This window comes from Prinia subflava, chromosome 4 (assembly GCF_021018805.1).
Source record: "Prinia subflava isolate CZ2003 ecotype Zambia chromosome 4, Cam_Psub_1.2, whole genome shotgun sequence".
NCBI lineage: Eukaryota > Metazoa > Chordata > Aves > Passeriformes > Cisticolidae > Prinia > Prinia subflava.
Window position 1 is genome coordinate 16,641,724 of NC_086250.1, and position 22,469 is coordinate 16,664,192.

The 22,469-nt window shown below is 46.6% G+C and overlaps 1 protein-coding gene across 12 annotated transcripts; it reads right to left on the reverse strand.

Annotated features, from left to right (window-relative positions):
* Window positions 1–699: 699 nt before the first annotated feature.
* Window positions 700–22,123, reverse strand: SVOPL (SVOP like). Of its 12 annotated transcripts, none has more exons than XM_063395660.1 (16): window positions 21,993–22,122; window positions 19,395–19,523; window positions 18,765–18,856; window positions 17,660–17,758; window positions 17,145–17,216; window positions 16,916–17,040; window positions 15,618–15,681; window positions 14,102–14,227; window positions 12,659–12,787; window positions 10,983–11,056; window positions 8,885–9,087; window positions 8,240–8,351; window positions 7,764–7,840; window positions 2,329–2,418; window positions 1,814–1,927; window positions 700–935 (listed from the first exon to the last, which is right to left on the reverse strand). In XM_063395660.1, exons 2-16 carry the CDS (start codon window positions 19,471–19,473, stop codon window positions 910–912), a joined length of 1,482 nt encoding a protein of 493 aa, XP_063251730.1. In that variant the 5' UTR covers window positions 19,474–19,523; window positions 21,993–22,122; the 3' UTR covers window positions 700–909. The 12 variants fall into 12 exon arrangements, 9 of the variants coding, with proteins under 9 accessions (XP_063251730.1, XP_063251731.1, XP_063251728.1 ...); XM_063395661.1 differs by having other exon boundaries at window positions 7,764–7,845; XR_010080165.1 differs by having other exon boundaries at window positions 903–935; window positions 1,814–2,418; window positions 7,764–7,845.
* Between the last annotated feature and the right edge of the window lie 346 nt (window positions 22,124–22,469).

The following is a 22,469-nucleotide window of genomic DNA, read 5'->3' on the forward strand; positions in this document are numbered from 1 at the left end:
TCTTCTTTTTTGTTATTTTATATTGCTGTTGTTGTTGTTGTTTACTTTGGGGTTTTTTATGGAAAGTTTTTTACTACCTGAAGAGAGTTGCTTGTAAGTGATATCATCCCAGGGTACCAGAAAACAGAAAACACTACAGAGAAGTTAAGAAGCAGAACAAAATGGTGAGGGAGGCTGTTCTACCAACATAGGTGTGATCAGTGCATACTACAGTAGGAGCGAGTTAAAAAAATAAAGAGGCACTTCCACCACAACACTTGGAAGTCTTAAAGATCCAACTTCACACTCAAGTTGTTCTCCCAGTGGAAAACGCTGAGGAGAAGAGTGGATGTACACTACATCCAGTCACTTACCTGTCTGCTTTAAACTGCTTGGAAATGGCTCTCTTTAAATAATCCACTTGAAAAAACCTGACTCACCTTTCATTTTGTGGCCTTAAATATCACCCTAACAATGATCAGAAATCATCAGTGCAGTGCAGTTTGAGATCCAAATTTTATTACTTCCATGCAGATGGTATTTGCACAAAAAGTTGAGGAAAGTACTATATCCTTTCAAGCTGCTATGGCAGAGACTCCATCTACTTTGTGTATTTTTCCCCTCAATTTACCAAATAATTTTCCTATTTTTTTAATATTATGTATGCAGTGTCACTACTGATGGCACTAGAAGTAAAAAGTCATCATCTCACTTCACAGGAAGGTTAGAAAATTTCTGTTTATTTCATCATAAGAAAAGAAAGGTCCTTGAGAAATTTGCCATTTGTCTACACAAATCATAGCTCTTATACTGTTCAGTTGCATTTTTTTTTATAATGGAAACAGTATGGAGAAGCAATCAACATCAAATGCAGCTCATGGGAAGTAACAGATTCCAGGGGTTTGTTTTTCTTTCCTAGTCAATCCAACATCAAACATTCGTTCTCATTTTACTTGCTAAAAAGGGGGAAAGAAAAATTAATACATAAAATTAATAAAATGCACATAAAATCCAACAGGAATGGATACAGTGGAAAGTACTGTGTTTGCATATGTCCAAAAAGTGTCACTTCTGACAGGAAATCCCTGTGTTTGTAGGGATGGGTTTTTTGAAGTCTGGTTTGGAAACCCTCATAAACTAGTTTGATCAAATATCTGCCATGTTCTAGGCTGCTACAGAGTATGGATTATTCTTAGCCTATGGTCTTATGCTTTATACAGGTCAGACTGCAGAGTGACACAGAGTGGTTCTGGCTGCTGCATGCCATGAAAATCCCCATGCTGGTAGAGATGAATTTAATAGAATCACAGGACTGCTCTAATTTAACTGGTGTGACTTGCACGTGGGAGACTGCTGAATTTGAACTATCCCCCTTAATCTTTGGTCTGATTGCTTTATAGAAAACACTGACCACAAGGGCTTAGCTGATGGACTGATGAAAGTGGGGGCCTTGCCTTGAATTTGATTAAGAAATTACTTTGGTAGTTCAGGTGCATCTGCTGTCCTCTCTCCTTGCAGCACAGGCAGAGCAGGGCATGTGCCTGGGAAGCTGCACCTTTAAGCCAAGATTGGAGATGGATGTAAGAGGGGCTTGCACAAGCTAAAGCTCACACACTTACACGAGGTGGCTGGGGCTGGCAGCCTGGCTTGTTCTTTCACAAGAAACAAGCTTTCAGCAACTGGGATAACAGTGCTTGAAGCTGCTGCAGCACGTTCCTGTGAGTGCCCATCAGGCTTGTGAAACCTCAGGAGAGTTGGGTTTGGATTCTGGCTGCACCTACCAGTCCCTAACAACCTTGAGATGCACAGGAACTTCTGGAGTGGTGGTACCCACCTGCAGGGCCCTGCCCTTGGTCTCGATGGGCAGGGTGACTGCAGAAATGGCACAGATGATGCACACAGAGGAGAAAAGACACAGGGCCCCCAAGAAAGAAGCGCTCATAAGAACCTGCAGGCCAAAGAACATAAACAGGAGCTCGCTGGTGTGGGGGCTGGCACTTTATTAGCAATTAAGAGTGCTCAAAGGGTCACAAATGCCTGAGAGACTCCACAATAGAAAAAACAGTATCTTGTGAACCTTAAGAGCTTTCAGAAAGTACCAAATACTAGTGAGCTGAACTCTGTGATGAGTTACTCAAAGGTACATCTGGCAAGGACCACCCAAGTACTCTGTATAAGGGGTTGGGAGGGAATTGACATCCCCCTCCTTTTTTTTCTTTTTTTTTTTTTTAATTTTCTTTTTTGTTTGTTTGTTTGTTTTTTGTTTTTAATGAATTTCAGGGACATCTCTCTGTATTTGATGGCAGTGTTCAGCACAATGTTTACCAACATTACCAAGCATGCTCTTACTTGTGATATAAATGGAGCCACCATTGCTCCCACCCGGCACAATGACCCACTTGTCCCCATCCCAAGTGCTCGCATTGTGGTGGGATAAACCTAAAACAGGCCAGAAAGAAATTGGATTAGTGCAACAGCAACCTACAATCTGTACTTTTTCTTAAAAAAAAAAAATTAGAGAAACCCATTGTGTTATCAAGGGCAGCTAGTGGGATAAGAAACGAAAAAAAAAAAGCTCCCTTAAGCCTCATTTGAACCATTTGAACCACTACAAATCCGTCATGTTTTGCCTCAAGTAAAGTTTTAGGGCAAGTGAAAGCTGGATGTGATTCTCCTTTGTTTAGCATTTGTTTAGCACCACTAAGTGTGAAGAGTGGGAACTACACGCCTTGCTTATTTGGTGCAGAAGAGGCAAGCAACAGGGAAACAATAATTAGGACTCAAACATTAGGAGACGGAAAATTCATTTTAGACATTTTGTTATGTTTTTTTGTTTGTCACCAATTTCGCAGAAGAAGGGTGCTGGATACTGGGGAGCGAGCGCTGTGCACTTTGCTTATCTGGTACGAAAGAAACAGAGTAACGCTGAGCACTTCGCTTATTTGCCATAAGAGACAGTGTTGTTACGCACTTTGCGTGTTTGCTACGAAAGAAACAGAGTAAGGCTGCGCACTTCGCTTATTTGGTACAGAGCGAGGCTACGAACTTTGCTTATTTGGTATGAAGGAAATGGAGCGAAGCCGCGCAGTTTGCTTATTTGGCACAAAGGAGGTGACCTGGGAGCAGACGCACAGACTGCCCTCTTCATTGAAATGTGGGCGAGTTCCAGCCGCCCCTCGGTCGTGCCCTGCCCGCCGGCGCGGGGCAGCGAGCCCGGCGGGCCGGGGCCGCTTCTCCCGGAGCGCCGCTGGGCGCGGAGCGGCCCCGGAGGGGTAATAAAACAACGTGGAGCTCCGAGAGGCGGAGTTAGAGCCGCACAGAAAACACGAACCAGAGGCTTGCAGCAACCAACTACCGCAACAAAAACCGGAAAAACAAACAAACAAACAAACAAACAAAACCCCACAACCCCCCCCCCAAAAAAAAAAAAAAAGCAAAAAAACCCCACCAAAAAACCACAAAAAAACCCAAAAAAACCAAAAAAAAAACCCCAAAAAAAAACCCCCCAAAAACCCAGGAGAATTGAAGTGGTAACCTTTTCCACTGATTTTCAGACACTAGAAATCTTGAGATGAATAGCTTTTGTTAAGCAACTTCACTTTTTTCAAAAGAATGGCTTTTTTTGAACAACTTCACTTCGTTCACAAGACATGCAGACTAAGCTGGTCTAAAGTATTGCTGGGAGAGAAATGATAATTTGCAGGTGGCAGCAGCTCTGCAGGGATAACCTGAAACAGAAAGCTTACCTGGAATAAGGCAGGTCATAAGTTTTAAGTCTATTTCTTAGCTCCCTGTTTACCATGTTTTTAGTTATCCCAAGTTTCTGACCAGAAACATGCTGCTCTTCTAACATGTGGTGGGTCAGAGATGCTTTGGGTTCCTTAATGATGTCCAGACATGTTCTGGCCCACTTGAGAAAATAGCTTGCAAAGATGAACAGATTACATTCAATTTGATAGTGCTTCAAAACTTATGCTCGGATAGGGTGATAACATTATATTCCAGAGAAACAACAGACACCCATTCTGAGTTTTATCCTAAAGAAAAAAGAGTGTAGGTGAAAACAATGGATGAATGGGAATTTTCCTGATACAGAGATTAACAGAAGTTTATTTTGTTGTGATTGAGTATAAATAATATGATCTTCTTCAGATAAAGGTTTATATGACATGCTATAATTTACTTAGTGTCAAGGCTGTGTTCAGAGTGATACGAGTTTGTTATACAAATGTTTGCTGTGTGTTTGAGTAAGGATTATAACTTGGAATTAGAAAAAGGAAAAGGAATAGAGTGCTAGATCTTGCAGAGAATGACGTCATTGAGGAAGCTGTTATAGGTCACTTGTGTCTTTTTCCAAGTTTTAAGTGTGACCTATATTGCAAATTAACAAACACATGCTAAGACAGAGAGGAGATGGCACAATAAGGTTACTTGGAAAAGATTATGTCAAAGCATTGTATATAGTCAGCAATTTCCTTTGTAATCCTGCTCTGTTTTACAACCTAATCTATTCCCCACTAAGATGTGCTAGAGATAAACATTGCAGATGCCTTTGTGTGCAGAAAGGAAGAGGAGGCAGTTAAAGGTCTGCATGATGTGAGGGCTCTGGGTACCAACAGTGTATAATGTAGAGGAAGAACCTGGGGCAGGGCAGTATCTGGTATTGGCTTCCATCATAGGCAAGGAAAAGCACAAAAAGGACAAGACTGCTGGCCATGGTCTGAATCAAACGGGGTTGCCTCCAGGAGTAGAAGTGACAGGGCTTTTCTTTCTCTTGAGGTGCTCCCTCCTACAGTATTACTGGGCTGAGTAAGGAAAGAATTTTCTTTTGAATAATAATAAATGGGATACTTGTGATTTGAGGTATAGCACGTGGACAATATTTAACTGTTTGAAATTTTATTAGATAATAAACTAATTTGATTTAAGCTTAGCTTTCTCCCAGTGGGCATATGAAAGTTAAGTTTTAAAGTCAGTCATGTTTGCAAAACTGCTGTTTTTTGCACCTTGTATTGTCTTTTTGGTCGAGAATGTTGTATTTCATATGTGGTTTACTCATTTTACTCATTTAGTAGGCAGCCTTCTCAAAAGGAAAATCAGTAACACAAGTAGATTGTAACATTTACCACAGTTAAAATCAGAACTTGGTGTATGATTACTTCTTGATAGGACAGTGTGGTACAGTGCATTTTGCTGTATTTGTCTTTCCCTAACTTTGACATATACATATTTGTATACATAGACTTAAAACTGATGCAGAGCTAGGGAACACTGAACAGTGAAAAAGAAACTTATAGTGTCTTGGAACTCAGTATAGTATATGGATGATATCTTAGTTTCTGCATCAACTGTAGAACAGCTCACTGTGGCAATGATGTAATGCAAGAGGCTTTAACAAGTCAAAGTTCGTGTGTTAGTCCTGGGAAAATACAACAGCAAACTCCCTGGAAGCATTTAAGGATGAAAATCTTGGACCAAAGTGTTAAACTTCAGGCAGTGACTGTTCAGCACTCTCTACAAACACTGAATGGCTTGCAAAAATTATTAGGTACAATTAATTAGATCTAACCATTGTTGGGATTATCAAATGTGCTGTTGGCACCACTTTTTGATTCATTAAAAGGTAGTCCTTCCTTGTTGTCTTCCAGGAACTTGTCGCCAGAAGCACTTGCTACATTGAGGCAAGTAGAACTAAGAGTACAAAAGGGAAAATCTTGGAAAGTGCTTCCCACCATACCTCTCAGTATATATGGCCTCATAGCCTGATGGTGTGACAGCTAGTACGATCCTCTGCATCTCTTACAATGGGTATTTCTACTATGGGCAGAAAAACAGTCACTACTCAGTCACTCGTGTTCCTGTGGACACTTATTCTAAGGCCTGATGAGTTTCTGTACTTACAGGAGAGAAGGCAAAAAGATGTGATCTTGTGTTGACGTAGTGCTTTTGCAGCTTTAGGTGTATCACATATTGTCAAGGCTAATAATGGACCTAGTTATGTAGTTCAGCACACCTGACAATTCTTATGATCTTGGGGTGTTCAACAGGTTACTAGTATTTCGCATTCTTCAACTGGTCCAGCTATTATAAGACCTTTCCATTCTATACCTAAAGCCTTTCTTTAAAAACAAAACAGGGCGAATGGTAAGTGAAACCCCACAGGCAAAGAGTTTGGAAAGCTGTGTTTACATTGAATCATCTTACTATATCTCCCTCCTCTACAATGCCAGTTATTCTAACATACTTTTGTTACCAAGTGACAGGACCTGTGACCCAGCTCCACTCTGAGTTTGTAATTTGCAAACAGGGAACATGGATATGGCTGCACCTCAACAGATCCTGGAGTTTGGTGAGTTGCATTGCAACTCACCTGCTCATTGCATTTCCACCTGTGTTGGATAATGCCCCTCAAAGCAACAAACCTGGCTGTGGCTCACCTGACTCCTTGGAATAAACAAAGACGTGTGGTGATGAGAACATATAGATTCTGTCTCATTCTTGTATGTTACTTTATGGAGCTGTATAGTTATTGATGTTGTTAAAATTGTATAGTTCTTGATAGAGTTATATGGCTGTTGATTTTGTTAATATCCTAACATGCAGCCTTTGGCTTATTCATGTATGTTGCTACTGATATTGTCAATATTCTGCAAATGTAGGTATCACGATTTTGATTATCAGTATTCTATAAATGTAGTTATAAGGATTTTGGTTGTCAATATTCCTTAAGGTAGGTATAAGGATTTTGATGAAATGTAATGTAGATTTGGGGAATGAATCAAGGTCAGAACAAAGACACATTCCAAAGCTAGTGGAACCTACATAAAAAGATCCTTGTACCATGTTTGCTATTTCTTCTGCAAGGGCTCTGTAGAAGGATGGTAAACATGGCATTTATTAAAAGAAAAAGAAAGGAGAATTGTAGGCACACACTTGTGGTGATTGGGAATGGGGCTCAGCCGACCTCATCCCTAATAGGCTACAACTGTGTAGGACAGGTGAACAATATTGAAGGTAAAGAAACATGGAGTGCTGAGGTGTGCCTGACCAGTCACAGAAGGGTAGATAGGGTGCACAGGTGGAATGCATGTAAGATAGCTGTACTGGAGAGCAATAAAGTGCTAATGCTTAAAGCCTTCTTTGGTGTCATTTGTACCTCTTCCATTGGGGAGACTTCTGTTTGCTTTAGTCCACTAACAAGGAAATCCATTTAACTCCATACAATTGTTTTAAAAAGAAAAAGAACAACAAAAACCCCCAACAATTTATACTTAACTTGCAGAACTCATGGCTCTGAAGTTGTATGAAGGAAAAGCTTCTTAAAGGATCAAACCTTTTTGCAGACAGAACACAGCAATTTCCATTAAGTGAAAAAAAATCATATATGTAAACCCATATACTACCTCATACAGTCCCTTAAGTGCTGGAAAATGCTGCTTTTAGTGGTAGTCTGTTTTCTCACTGTAGGGTTAGACAGGGTAAAGATTGTGGGTTTTGGAAGACAGTGGTACCCAACATCCTCAAAAACAGTGTTTTATAGGAGCTGAGCAGCAGCTGGCTTAGTAGGGCACTCCTCTTCCATCTACTCCTGTCATCTCCAGGCTGGTTTTCTGATTCCTTCTCTAACTGAGCATATGAAAACACTGTTGCCAAGATGCCAGAGATACAGAGTTCAAGGAAGGTGACTCTTAACTACTCCATGAACCAGCAGGCAGCATTCCTGGGTGTACACAAATGCCATTTGAAGCCCCCAAGCAGCTGAACGTACCTCAAGGAGAACCCACCTCTGCCGTGTAAATGTAGATGGTGTTGAAGTTTGCTGAAACCAAGGCACGCAGCATGAAGAGAAAGCCAGTCATACCTGCGCTAGAGAGAAAGCCATGTGGAGCAGAGTTAGTGTCCCCCAGCAGCATCAGCAGAGATGCCAGAAAGAAAGGAAGGGGGGAAAAGTGAATGAAAAATATAACTTCTTTCTGGTGAATGTTCCCCCATTTTTTAATTTTCTGGACTGTGCTAGAAAGCAGCTTGTTGGATGCTTGGAGAAGCCAGGTGGGCTCAGTAATACAAGCGAGCCCCTCTGCACACCACTGCACCACAGAATCTATTGCCACAGCTTTCCTAGGAAAAGGAGAGCCAGTCAGAGGCTTTCCTACAAGACCTACAAGAATTACTGGCCTGGCAGACTGGTGCCCTGAGAATACCAGAGGTCCTGCCCTCAGCATTGCATACCCTTGAACGAGGCCAGTCAGAGCCAGAGTACCTTGAGGTGCAGATATTAAGGAGAAGAAAGAATAGAGCTGTACATCCCATGGTGATACACAGGCTTAGACGTCTTCCGAGGAGATTGATGCTGAGAATGTTCACAGGATTTACTGGAAATAAAAATGAAAAACAAAACTTTTGATGATCTGAATGCAATGATTGTCTGCCTTGACAGATTTTACACAGTGAGACTACAAGATATCTGCATTCTCAGTGCCTACCAAACACCCTGTGAGATGCAAAAATCCTATCATTCTCTTCCTGCACCCAAAGCTTGTGATTTTCCCCCATGTCCCTTTTTTTCACCCTTCCCCTCAGATGATGAAGCCTGTGCCTCTCTGAAATTAGCTGTGCTGAGGCAGAACACCAGTGTCTGTCCTGAGCCATGCAAGGAAGGCACAGCTGGGTGAGCAGCACAGGCCTGGGTGGTTTTGCTCCCTCTGACCACAACCCAGCCAAGCACCAGGGCCTGAGGTGTGCCCCACTGAGTGCCCTGCTGAGCCAGGAGCCACGGGCTCATGGCCTGTATGCCAGAAGTGCTCAGGTCGTGCTGGCCCCTGGCACCAAAGGCATACACAGCTCAAAGCTGGCAGTGAGCACTGTGAGAGGGGAATGGCAGGGCAGGGGTGGGGGGAGAGGTTACGTGCGATCTCCCCGACTGTGCTGATGATCATGGTGTGGTAGGCAGCGGGCCCAAACAAGTGGCAGTGGCAGGGGCTGTGGCTCTCCTCAGAGTCGTCGCTGGAGTCCTGCAGCGGCGGGGCTGTGGAGCCACAGACAAGGTCCCGCTCCAGCAGCTCTGCGCTGGCCAAGATGACACCGTAATAAGCGAAAGCTATGCCAAGCCTGTAGGGAGACATGCTGCAGTGAGGTGCAGCTATGACAGGGAAGATGAGGAAACTAACATGCAGAAGATTTTGGATGCCCTGGAATCTCGGCTGCTGCTTGCACCAGCTCTGCATGAGCTTAGCCTGAGCAGAGAGATGGCTCGAGCATCCACCAGGCCACTGGTCACCTGTCCTATGGCACTCCCCTCCTACCTATGTCCAGGCACTGTTCTTTCTCAGTAAACCTCACCCCAACTCATAGTTCAGCTTTGTATTGGGTTTGCATGGCCAGGTTTTGGTAGTGGGTGAGGGGTAAGTACAGGGGTGGCTTCTGTGGGAAGCTTCTAGAAGCTTCCTCCATGCCTGACAGAGCTGATGGCAGCTGAGCCCATCAGCAATACTGGTAGTGGCTTGGGGATAATATTTGTTAGAACCGGAAAAAAACATGCAAGAGCAACCGCAGCCAGAGAAAGAAGTGAGAACACGTGTGAGAAACATCTCTGCCAATGCCCAAGTCAGTAAAGAATGACAGGCAGGAGGTGCTCCAGGTGCTGGAACAGAGGTTCCCCTCATGGCACAGACCATGCTGAGGCTGCTGTGCCCCTGCAGCCCATGGAAGTCCACAATGGAGCAGAGATCTACCTGCAGCCTTTGGAGGTACTCATGCCAAAACAGGTGGATGCCTGAAGGAGGCTGTGGCCCCATGGGAAGCCCAAGCTGGAGCAGGCTCCTGACAGGACCTGTGGGTCCGTGCAGAGATGAGACCATGCTGGAGCAGGTTTGCTGGCAGGACTTGTGATCCCCTGGGGACCCACACTGGAGCAGCTCACGAAGTACTGTGGTCCATGGGAAGGACCCACATTGGAGCAATTCATGGAGGACTGTTTCCTGCGGGAGGGACTCCACACTGGATCAGGGGAGGACTGTGAATGTCCTTATCCTTTCTACTCAGGGATTTTCAAGAGCACTTTTCATTAACTGGCTGGAGAGGCTCACATTGCACCATGGCTGACTGTCAAAAACACAGCATTGGTGATGGCAGCCTTGCCTTGTCATTATCAAGTAATTCAGAATACGCCTGATCATAAGCAGGCTGAAAAGTAATTTTCACTTTTTTGTCCCCCCCTGGCAGTTTCAGAAATGAGCAGCAGAATTTGGGCCACCTGGGAAGGCAGGGAATGCTGGGGGATATGGAAATGCAGACCTGAGAACATTCCAGGAACTCCTGGGACAACCAGGAGACAAAGAAAGATAAAAAAAAACCCAAAAAGATATTTCATAACACTCATAGAAGTCAAGGGGGAAAAAAACAACATAAAAAATTCAAGGCCTGCCTTCACAACATTTTGGGTCAATGGGTTCCCACAGACCTATTATTTATACATTTCCATTCCAGGCAGCAAGGTCAATGAAACATGTATTAGCCTTGCATGCAGCTACTGGGAACACTGCATATGAAACCTGTCTCCTCATTCTGTATTTCCCCAGCGAGCAGCACTGGTGCATGTGTTTCTGTCACAGCCCTGTCTCACTGGTCCTTTGGCTGTCCTTGGGGAGAACGAGTTTACCCCGGCAAGGAAGAAGAGCTGCAGGCACATGGCTGGTTCCCCTGCAGTGAGGTGTGGGCTCTGCCCTGTGGCTCTCCCCTGGCTCCCAGGAGCTGCCCTGTCCTGAGGAAGGGCTCATAGCACCATCCTGGAAGTCCTGCCCTTTTCTGCCTAACTTAACAGCAACCCACAGTCAGGGTGTCTGGGGTGTGGTCTGAAACACGACAAACCTATGGTGACACATGTCCCTCCAGCTGCCCAGGAGCTGCAGCCACCACTGGAGGCAGAGTGGTGTCCTGTTAAAGGCTGAGTCAATGGGAGACTTCTGCTCCCTGTACACTGTCACCCAAGAGAAAAGAAATTTTACCATATGATCCATATCTGCAAAGTGGTTCTGAGGTATTTGGAGTGGATGAGGTCCTTGAATCTTCCCCTTCTTTCCTGAAAGGCATACAATAGAAATAGAAGTTTCTATAAAGGCATCCTTTGTATAGCACCAAATGTTCTGTGAGAGCAGTTGGCACTCCAGGCCCTCCTGTGCTCTCCCTGTCCCCAGGCTGCCTGTGGCACAGGGAGAGGCACAGATGGTGCAGCACAGCACCCACAAACCTCCAGAGAGCAAAGCCCCGCTTCCCAAAGGATACCCACAGGAAGCTGCACTGCAAGGGATGGAGGAGGGGAGAGGAGAACATCCTGAGCTCTCCTGGCCCCAAAGGACCCCCAGATCTGAGCAGTCTGGTCCCATTGTGACTGTGATGGTGCCAGAGGGGGCCCTGGTTGCTGTTGAGGGGCCAGCATTGCTGGGGCCTTGTAAGCTCCCACTGCCCCACGAACTGCTCTGCCTGGGAAGCAAGCTTTTGGACACATACATCTCTTTCTAGGAGGCATAAAGTGCCAGTGGGCAGAGTGGCAGTGAGCCAGTGGCAGGCACTGGCCTGCTGCTCCCCAGGATCCCACCACCAAGGGGAGACAAGTTCACAGGGATGGTGGGGGTTGACTTTATTTTTATTTTCCTCATCATTAGTTAAGCCTGAGAGAGGGCAAAACTAACAAAAGCCCTTCCCACATCCAATGTGGGTCCATTACATAAATTCAATTAAATTACAGGGAAGCTTTAATCCTAACTAATTCCAATACAATAGCACCATCTTACATGAACTGCTAGGGACAATACTTGGTGTCTGTGGGATTGAATATGCAGGAAAAAGATCCATGAAAGGGATTTAAAAGAACTGGATAATTTTGAGGCCCTGAACAATGGATTTGTCTAATCTTCCTGTGCTGGGGGTCAAAGGAGCCACCTAAGTCCTCCCACCCACCAGTCAGCAGGGCTCAGACTGGGTGAGAGGAGAAGTCTGCCCTTCCTGCAGTACCCACACATATTTTTGGGCATTTCAGTCCAGCAGAGATCCAATCCTGAGCTGCTCAGCTGCATAAAGGTACAGCTGGTAGTATCTGTGAAATGGTTTCTCCTGCTTTGACTCTCTTCTGCTGGTCTGTGGCTCTGCACTCAGGGATCTGGGTCCTGGGACTCAGTGGACAAGCCAGGCTAGGGGCTGGGAGAAGCCTCTGGGAGGACTGGGTTGACCTCGTGGCAGGAACCCTTGCAGCCTGCCCAGTCACAGCTCTGAGACAGACCCCAAGGGACAGTTCCCAGATCTCCTGGCAGAGAGAACACCCCTGCAGGATGGGCAATAAGGAGCAGCATGCTTTGCCAGGAGCCTTTTTTGTGGTAAAGGAAGCAAATATTTTCTTAGCCCAATATTTTTCTGAGCAAACACAAACTGAGGAGGAAAAAAAAAATAAAAAAAAGGCAGAAAACTCCATTCCACTTTGAAGGCCAAGATTACTGTTTCTCCAAAAGAAAACTGACATCTTCATCATTGCTTTCAGCAGCTGTTTGGAAAAGAGCCAGGCAAGAAGGATGAGAGAGGCAGAACAAGATGTGGTTGGCAGTCCCACTCCATCCCTGAAGCCCAGATGCTGGCCCTGGAGGCTGTCCAGCCCTGCCAGGGGTGGATGGGCTGCACAGCCTCCACTTACCTTGGCAGGCTCCCTCAGCTGCCCCTGAGGCATGGCCACGCCGTTGATCCTGGCTATCCTCTGCAGCGTGGCCAGAGCAGCCCCCGTGTTTCCCGTGGACACGTTGTACCGTGCCGACTCTGGGATGAACTGAAAGCAGAGCAGGGAGCCCTTCTGCACCTCTCCTGTCCTACTCACAGCTTCATGTCATGCCCAGGAGCCTGCTCAGGTTGAGCTGGAGCAGCCTTTTGCCTGTACTTCTCCCCAGCCATGCCTGGGGTACCCCATGTGCCCCAGCCCCCCCCTTCCCCATGCTGGGGGGCTCACCCTGCCCAACAAACCCATTTGTTGGTCCAGCTCCCAGGGGTCTGCCACTGAGCCATCTGTGTCAAGTGCTTATGAAAGGTGAAAGCCAAAGACACAGGTTTAACAAAAACAATCCTGAATTGATTGACATTCTAAAATGAGATGAGGCACATATTACTTGCTCAAGCAAAAGTCTTGGAAGGCAGACCAAGGTCATTTCAATAAAAAGGAAGAAGGGGTTGAAACATAAGTCATCACTAGCATTTGGTGCACTTTCCAAAATAAAATACTTTTTTTATTAAATGATGGCTCCATTAAATTACAAAAAAATCACATCTGTTTCATTGAAATATGAATTAAAGACTCATTTTTGAAAGGTATGTATACTAACTGTCTTTTTTTTTTCTCCTGGATTACAAACTTTTGCTGTGCAATTTTTCTGGCAAAAAAAATCAGGGAAAAAAACCATCCAGGTTATAGGAGTGTACACTCACAGCAACCTTACATTTGCCTGCCCAAGGAGCACCCCAGACGGACTTTTGCATTCACTCAGCTGCAGGAAGAGCTTTTAATCTGTATAGCTTCCACCAACCACAGCTTCACACTGCAGTGCCCATGAGCACTGTAAGCAGGGATTTTCCACATCACCCTTCACAAATGAGATGGTTCCCATGTCCAAGGCTCATTTTTCCAAAGCAGAGGGAAACCTGGGGAAGCTGTGGTTTACCCTGGCACTCTGTGAACCCTTTAGTGAGACTACTTTCCTAAGCCCTAGAAAATGTAAAGATTGAAGAGCGTGTGCTGTGCCCAGCATTAGACTGAAGGTATTATTTGTTATTTTTTTCATAAATTCTCTAGCCTGTCTTCTTGGTGCCTGGCCCATCATCACAATGCCTGGGTGCTGCTGGCAGCCTGGACACTGGAACCTGGGCTGCTGGAGGGCTACAGTAAAGCCAGGCCATCACTAGCAAGGCAGCATCTCCCCAACAGCTGGTCTGCAGCCCTGCCAGGACTTCAGGATCTTACCAAGACACTGTGTGAGAGGACTGAAGAGGAGAAAGGAGGACACAAGAAGAGCCCTAGGATGGAGGGAGTGGAGGGCAATGGTGCCTGGGGAGACATCGGGGCAGTGGCAGCAGGGAGTGGAGATTGTCCTACCTTGAACACCAGGATGAGAAGGATGCCAGGGATGGAGGCAATTCTGATCAACCACCGCCAGCCAATGGTTGGGTTCACCACTGATGCCAGGCCAATGATTAACAAGGATCCTGCCAACCAAAACACCTTTCCAACGGAAAGAAAGAGGTTAGAACATGAACACATGGCAATGATTTGCTTATTTTCTTCCCTGCTTGTCCAGTTCTGTGGATAGATGGGGAACTGTGCTAGGAAAAGCTGAGGTTCAACTGAGCCGTCCTCTGTGGCTGTCTGAGAAGCTGGGCTTGGGTGGGAGGAAAGAGGGAAAGACAAGAGTTTGGGGAGGGACAGTGAAGGTAGTCTTAATTAGCTCCAGGTAAACCCAGCAATTTGCTGTGGATACAATTGTACTCAAAGCCACTGCTTTTGTCCTTCCACTCACTTCTCTGCTAATGCTCACGCCCATTTTCCTGTTCTCTAGGTCTCTTCAGGGGAGCAGCAGATTTAGAAGCTCAGAAGGCAAAACCAGGCCAGATTTCCACTGCTGAAACTTGGTGGCTTTCCAGTAGATTCAGTGCTGAGCTATACCAACAGAGAATCTGGCCTCTGATCTGCAAGAGCATTCCTTTCTGAAATTCACTTGTTGCTATTAGGAGACACATCCCTTTTCAGGGGACCACCCAAGGGAGCTGAGCAAACACAAATCACAAAAGCTGCAGCAAGTTCATGAATAACCTATGGGTAGAAATAACAAATTTCTGGGGAAAAAAACAAGACTGTTCTTCCATAAATCATTGTGTTTCTGATGACACTTCAGTCATGATCTCCTGGGATGAAGGAGGCTGCAGTGAAAAGCAAATTATCCCTGGCATGAAGAGTTTGGTTCAGCAGTGGGATGAGTTTGTGCCCTTAGAGGTGTCACCACTGATGATCTGCACATGCAGCAACTGCCCACTGCAGAAGTCTGCAGTCAGCAGTGATCCAGCAAGTGGACACAACCCTCCCAGCACTTGTCAGGCCAAATTTTGGACTATCTGTGCTAACCCTCTCCTGTGCAAAGCCCCTGGCAGAACCTGAGCAGGGAGAGGAGCAGATTAGGACCTGGGAGTCACTGCATAAACCACTTGTTATCTCTGGGGTTCCAAAGAGGGGGATACACCTCCCAGCTTGGAGTGGGCTGGGAAAGTGACTTGCTCCAGTGCCTGCCAGTCTGTCAGCACTGGCTCCATTAGACCAGGCAGCCCCATTGTCAGTAAGATAACCAAGAGGATGGGTGTCAGCCATCACTCAAAGTCTCTGTACAATGTTTGGAGCATCAAATCATTTGAGAAGATATTGCCTCTGTCCTGTGTATGTCTTTAATAACACAGATGCCTCACTCTGAGGCACAGGAGGCAGTGGACACTTGCTCAGACCCAGAAAAGTGTGATTAGTCTAGGAGAAGTGCTGATGTGCTGGAGATGTGGCATCCAAACTGCAGTGGGACAAATCTCCTGGGACTTGGAGCTAGAAGAAACAGTGATGTGCTCACTTTTACCTGAGATAAGGGCAACATGTATCCCCGGTATTTGGTGGGCAAAAATTCCGTTTTTATGATAAGTCTAGCAAAAAAGGAAAAATAAAAATGAAAGAGAATTGCAATGAGAAGCTCCATACAAATCAAGTAACAGTTCAGCTCAACTCATAGAATGAATACATCCCTCCTCCACCTTGAGCCCCCAGAGACAAGGAATCCCTGCCCAATATCCCTTCCACTCCAGCACCAAATTACATGCAAGGGAAACACAATGAATCCTTTCCAGCCCATGGCTGTGGGATACAAGCAGGTAAACACTGCAGTCTGTACATCAGGAAACCTATGGGAAGGTCCTGTGGGGTGACTGAGGTGTCAGCACAGGCATAGATATTTAGTAAAGGGTTTTTTTTTTTTCCCATGAAATGAAGAAAACTCTGCTTCACTTTTTAAATGGTTGGAGTCCCTTGGGGCTCGTGGCACAGGCATCTCTCAAAGTCCCCAGTGTGAATTGTGTTTCCTTAGCTGGACAAAGAGAGAGAGGTGGGAAGAGGCTCTCAGTTACTCCTTCTGTCTCAGCTAGTGAAGTGTTTTATAAAATGTCCAATTTCCTTCCATCCTCATGAGGCTCATGAGCAGCCTCCGTGTCCAGGGAATGGGAGCCCTCCTGTGAGGGAGGCAGTGCCAGCAGCTCAGCAGATGCATGACTCAGGCACTCAGGTGCCTTCTCCTCCCAAGAGCACCTCTCTCCCCCATGCCCTTTCCTTTAGCAAAGCGCTTCTGGCTCAATGTGATCAGTTTGGGCTTTCCTTTGTGGACAGCAACCAGGCTTTGAGGAACCATGGAAAGTTAGGAAATGTTTCATTTGTTTCCATAACAAAAAAAAAAGAAAAAAAAATTCCAGGCCCCTAGTGAAGGGGTTGTTAATATTGTGATTTTTTCCTGCCCGCATCTTCGTTTCTGCCCAAACAAGACAAAAATTTCATTTCAGTGGGAACGTTTTACATCATTCAAAAAGAATTTTCTACTTAAGCAGAATTGTTGAGACTTTTTCTTAAGGAGGAAGCAGCCTTTACTCATCTGTTACCTGCCTAATTGTTTTTATATGTGCTTAATAATCCCTCTGTCACCAGTCTAATGTAAACCAGCTGCCCCCTCTGTTCGAGGCTTCAGGAGCCCTTGGGAACTGCAAATTAGGTCAATTGACTGGGATTTAGTGAAATTACAGGATGGATTTTTGTTTCCAGGCGGTGTGGGAATTTGGCCACCTTTCCCCTTCCAGGCCTCCACTGCCTTCTCTGGAGGGCTCTGCTCAGCCTCACCCTTGCGCGTGGCCCGACACGCCGCCTCCCACCATGGCCCGCAGGAACACAAACCAGATGTAGGATGGGGCAAACGAGGTCAGCAGGGAGAAATAGGCTGCCCAGAGGAAGGAGAGCAGCAGGATCTGCAAAAGGGCAGGAATTAGGATTGTTAAAGTACAGGCTCAGCCAGGCGTGTGGCTCCTGTGGAGCGCAGGAAAAGGATGTGCAGCCCCCGGCAGTCACTCACCTTCCAGCGGCCGTACCTGTCAGCCAGGAGCCCAAGCACTATGCTGAACACCATGTAGCCAAAAAACACCATCTGAGGGGAATTGAAACAGCTGTGGAGGGCCCATTTCCAGCTACGTGAGGCAGCTCTGCTCTTTGAGCTGAGCTGTGGGAGAGCTGTGTGTTCTCAGGGCAGCAGGATGAACTGCAGTGCCCAGAACCACAAGCGAGCAGCTTTCAGGGGATGGCTTCCTTTGTGTAGGCACTCACTGCTGCAGCCCTCAAAGCGGGGAGTGGATGGCAAGGTTTTCAAAATAAGAATGTGGAACTGGGAATTTGCTTTGGCATTACTTGCTCTGGGCATGAACATCAGCTTAATTTATGATGTCTACAGTTATGGCACTGTTCTTGTCCCTGTAAGGGGGCCCTAGGAATTTGTTTGGTTCGCTGGGAAATGTGCTTTCCAAAACCCGTGGTGGTGCCCATGACTATGATCACATGGTGGATGACCTGTCTGGGGGAACATGAGTCACTCACTGTTGTCACTAAAGCCACCTGCCAGTCTTGGAGCTGCCACTCGCATCGGATGAGAGGGGACACAACCGCTATCAGCATGATCTCCATGGCTTCAGCCACCTTTGGGAACAAGTGTGTGCATTAGCAAGAAGGGAAACCACAAGAAGCCAACAGGGAAAAGCATCTCAGTCCTACAAGGCCTGCAGCCACGGCAGTTCCACCATGTCAAAACAGTCCTGTGAAGCCATGGTGCCTCCACAGTGCTCTGAGCCCTGTGCCTGACCTAGAAGGTCTTTGTGACAAGGAGAGGAGGAGAAAAAGGTCACCTAGAAAGCAGGTACAGGGACACTGTATATCTGGGAAGTTTGGAAAGAGTCATCCTTGGCAGAGAAGACTCTTACCCTGCCTAATTAGTAGAAGATCTTTAACTATCTCTGGAAACCAAGCTGCTTGGTTTCCACCTAGCTGTGGATTTAGGCATCTAACATGAACTCTCAAAACTGTTTTTGGTTAAAAACATCATTGCTCCATTGGCTGTTTGCCCCAGCATCTGGCTTCAGTTAGAAATGAGCTGACTGTTCACCCACAGCTTCAGACTTTTTCACCTCAGCTGCAGCAATCTTCATGGATAGACTCTCATTACATCTTTACCCCAGCATGGCCTCCAAGGCCTCCTTTGCCCAAGTTCCCAAAACAGATACACAATTAACCCAAGACCATGAAAGTTAGGAAATTTTTCAGGTAGCCAGGGGTGAGAAGATGCCAGGCGTTCTGAGCCAGATTGCACAGGATTTGGGTGCAATGGGGATGCCATGAAAAATGCCATTGTGAGGCTGAACCTAACCTTCAGGCACTAACTGAAGGTGTGCCCTGACAGTGCTCCAGGACAGGGGCCAAACCACAATGCTCTGGGACAGCCTGCTCAGCTTTGCCCTGAAATAGGTGTGATATCAGTGGGGCCAAAATCTACTTTCACCAGTGATGAAAATAGCAGAAATCCTGCTTGAGAAGGTCTGTAATGGAAAAAATGGGCTGGCAGCAGTGCTTATGGTTGTTATTGCTTGGTAATGAGAAAAATGAGAAGAAAGCTTTTTTCAGGCCAGCACAGATGGCTGCAGATACCTACCCCAGTGCTGCCCATGATGAGGAAAAGCATGATATGGAACCTCCCAAACCCAATGGTTTCCACAGCTTCTTCCACTGTAAATGTCTTCTGCCCTAAACATGATAAGAAAATTAAGACACAAAACCTGTCAGCAGTCAGATTGTACCTCCTCTTCATAAAAAATATTTTTCATGCTACTGTGGGACTGCACCAGGAAAAAGCTTGGAAACATCTAGCAGTTGTATGTCCACTGACCAGCCCCTGGACGTCCTGGTGGCAAGGCACAACAGGGGGTTGCTGAAACAGGAGCCAGTGCAAACGGAGGAAGAACAACCTTGTACAATTTTAAATGCTTTTGAAACAGAATAACATTTAAAAAATTATCCCGAGTAAGTAAATCCTCAAATTACCAATATAATAAAATGTTTACACAAAGCAGAGGCTTGAGAAAAGCCAAGCCAGCCAGCTCTTCCCACTGCCATAGGCAGCAGTCACCAGCCTGGTAGGTGTGGTAGGAGGGGAGCCTAGGATGCTGATGTTGTGGCTCCATGTACAGAGCTTTTAAGTAGCTGGAGTAGCACAACTGAGGACCTCCCCTCTACTCCAGCTAAACAAGAACCCAAATTTCTAGTTCTGTAAATACAAACCCACCTTTTGGTGGTTCTTTTCTCTCTGCATGGATTTCCTCCAAGCCAATAGCATTTTCTGCCTCTTTTGGTGCAGTGGCCATCTCAGCTCCTTCTGGGATCCACTGCCACTGTGGGCAAGGCTAGGATTTACCTGTGAAACCTCACAACAGTCACAAAGTCACCTGAGCAAGAAAATAGCAAGGCAGTTTCTCACACTCAAGTGGAAACATTCAGATACAGTCAAACATGAGTTTGTTTCATGCAGCTACTGGGACATATCCCTTCCCATTAGGGTTTTGGTAAAAAACCTAGAAACATCACAGGGGAGGTTAGTGGAACTGCGAGACGTCAGTCATCACATCACACTGGCTGTTTTTATGGAAAGTCCAGGGATTGCCTTAGGGAAGGCTGGAGGTCTGCTATGAGAGCATGTGACAACTTCCCCAGCCCAGGGAACAGTGAAATGCAGTGCCAGGCTAAAAGATACTCCATCTCCAGGAGCCAGGGCACGATACAACTAGTAGTTGTGGCCCCTGTTGGAGGCTCCCCAGTGGAGCTGGGTTTGAGTGGGCAGTAGAGGTGCTGCACTCTGGAATTGCACAGCCTGGTGGGAGCCCCCACTGAGGCAGAGCCAGGTGACACAGCCAGCTGCCTAACCCCAGGATCTTGGGGGTGGCAGGGGTAGCACTGAGATCCTCACCCAAGCAGCACACTGCTTCCTGCTGCAAACCAGCCCCTCTGCCTCATCCCTTGCCATGCTAATCCCCATCCTCTCAGGGCATCCATAAACACAGCCATGCATTCTGGATTTCAACTGGAAGATGGATTCCTCTGCCAGTGTTTCTGGCTCTCAGCACTGGATCTCTTGGCCTCATCTCTGTTGCTTTTCCTCATCAGAAAAAACTCATTTTAATCCCAGGGCAGGGATTAAGCACACTGATTGCTTAAACCCACAAGCTTTCCTGCTGAGTGCATGTTCAGGCCCTGTGGAGGGGGGCTCAACACGTCTGCACTTTGCTGACACCCTCTCCTTTGATTACCTCCCTTCAGGAGTGCGGGGCTTGGCCCACGCTGTGTTCACAGCCAACCAGCAGAGACTGGGGAGGCTGCAAAGGGCCAGAGCTGGAGGGAATTAATGGCTGAGAGCATCTAATGAAACATACAAAATTCCATTTGAGATAGAGGGCAGCATGAACACAGAAAGCATGGAATTACAGTACTCCAGGATGGATGCCTTGATCCTGCACTGAGGTACAGTTGGAAGGAGGTCATTAAAGACTAATGGCAGATTAGTCAGTCGGGTCACATACACTGACCCTGCTGTCACAGATCATTACAATCCAGCAGCCAAGAAGATGCAAAGGATATTGGTTACATCTGTCTGTCAGCAATGTCCTCAGAGGCAGCAACAGCTGCCAGCAGCACACAGTGCCACCAGCTGATTGTGATGGTCAGCAGCTAGGGGCTATTTTCAAGTGGAACCAGCTCAACAGAAACCAAACCAGGTGCCTGGAAGAGCCCACAGGGAGAGGCAAAGATTTACTGTGTGTCTGAATCTCCAAAGGCTTTGCAATAGCAAAATCTGGGCACCTGTTTTTCTCCTTTTTTGCTCCTTTATGACTAGGGACCTGCTAACACATTCTGCCCTGAGCTGCCACATCACACCTGTCAGGTTAAACACACTCTCCTCCAAAACATCTGTGGCAGGCACAGCCCATGGTGCTGGCAGGACAAGCATCAAACCCTGGGCCTTTGCCCACCCATCCTGATGCTGGGATACCCTGCTACTGTTTTCTGAGGGGTGCTGGAGCATTTCACTGGTATCCCCCTTGGGCTACATGTCTTCCTTCTGGGAAGTGCCACAACTCTTCCACAAAAGGGGAGGGAACCCTGATCCCTGGTGCTGCTGTGCAGAACTTGCAGTGAGGGCCAGGTGCTCAAGCAGAAGGCTGCAGTGCCACCTCCAGCACCCCACAGTAGCCAGACACCCTCAGAGGCAGCAGGATGGTGGATAGTACCTACTGTGAGAATCACACTAGTGTCAAATAGCAGCTGGTAAGCAGGTGGGATACATTCTCCATCACCTCAAATAATACCAGAAATCTATGCAGGCACAGTAAACCTAACAGTTCCTACCAAATCTGTGTTTTGCTCATCCCAAACCTTTGCAGCCCTGCTTGCCTTGATGGAGCAGCTAGTATCTATCTTCAGGAAGTCACAAATTTCCACAAATTTAGCTCTGTAAATCCAACTAAATGCCAATTACATGATCTAGAAGAACATCAGTGACAAAGCTGCTGCTGGCAGGGAAAATAAAAATCCTCAGACTGAAGGGAACAACCAAGAGTACAGTGAAACTGCTGCTGGGACCCATCAGAATGATGTTGTGACCCCCCCAGAAGGCTGTGAGGTACAAAGGCCATACAACATGCACTGCTGCCTGGGACAGTGCCCAGTGACACCACCTGGGAACTTTGTCAGACAGGTCAGAGACCTTCTCTGGCTGAGAATTTTCCCCGCAGGTGAGAGTGGAAGTATTTGATCATACAAATAATCAGATGCCCCCAATATTAAGCAAGATTTTACTAAGTACTTTTTTAATTTGGTGAAGCTTTCTTACCTCTGTGGTGTCTCAGGCTTGGAGAAGATGACCTTTTCTCTTTTCTGACTCTTTTTCCTCTGCTGTTTACTTTTTACAGCATTGGCAATGCTTGTTTGTTTGGGATCCAGCTCCCAGGAGTCAGGTTTCCCCCTTGCTGGGCACAGGTAAGTCCCTCTCCGCCCACCTCCACCGCCCAGAGGTAGGTGTTGCAGGCAGGGTGCCCAAATGCTACCTGTGCTTGTCTCACTGCTTCTGCAGGTCCTTCACAGGCACTGCCCTCCACAGATATTGGTGCTTACCCATCCCTTCCTGTGAGGATGACTCCAAGCAGGTGGAAGGAGGGTGCTGGGACACATCATTATTGAAACACCAGCAAGATTTTAGTTCATAGGTTTCAGAGGTAGGTCCTGCAGCAGCCAGTACCATGTAAGGCACCTTTGCCATCCCCTGCCTGGGCACAGCAGCCACCAGCTCTTCTTAGGCCAGATGAAGCCA

Excerpts from the sequence above, each read along its gene's own strand:
- SVOPL (XM_063395656.1), bottom strand. The coding sequence starts at position 19,473 with ATGGCCACTGCACCAAAAGAGGCAGAAAATGCTATTGGCTTGGAGGAA. Across the intron at positions 15,682-16,915 it reads GTGTCGGGCCACGCGCAAGG|ACTTATCATAAAAACGGAAT; the intron begins GTGAGGCTGAGC and ends CTTTTTTGCTAG. Across the intron at positions 8,352-8,884 it reads CACAGTCGGGGAGATCGCAC|TAAATCCTGTGAACATTCTC; the intron begins GTAACCTCTCCC and ends TTTTATTTCCAG.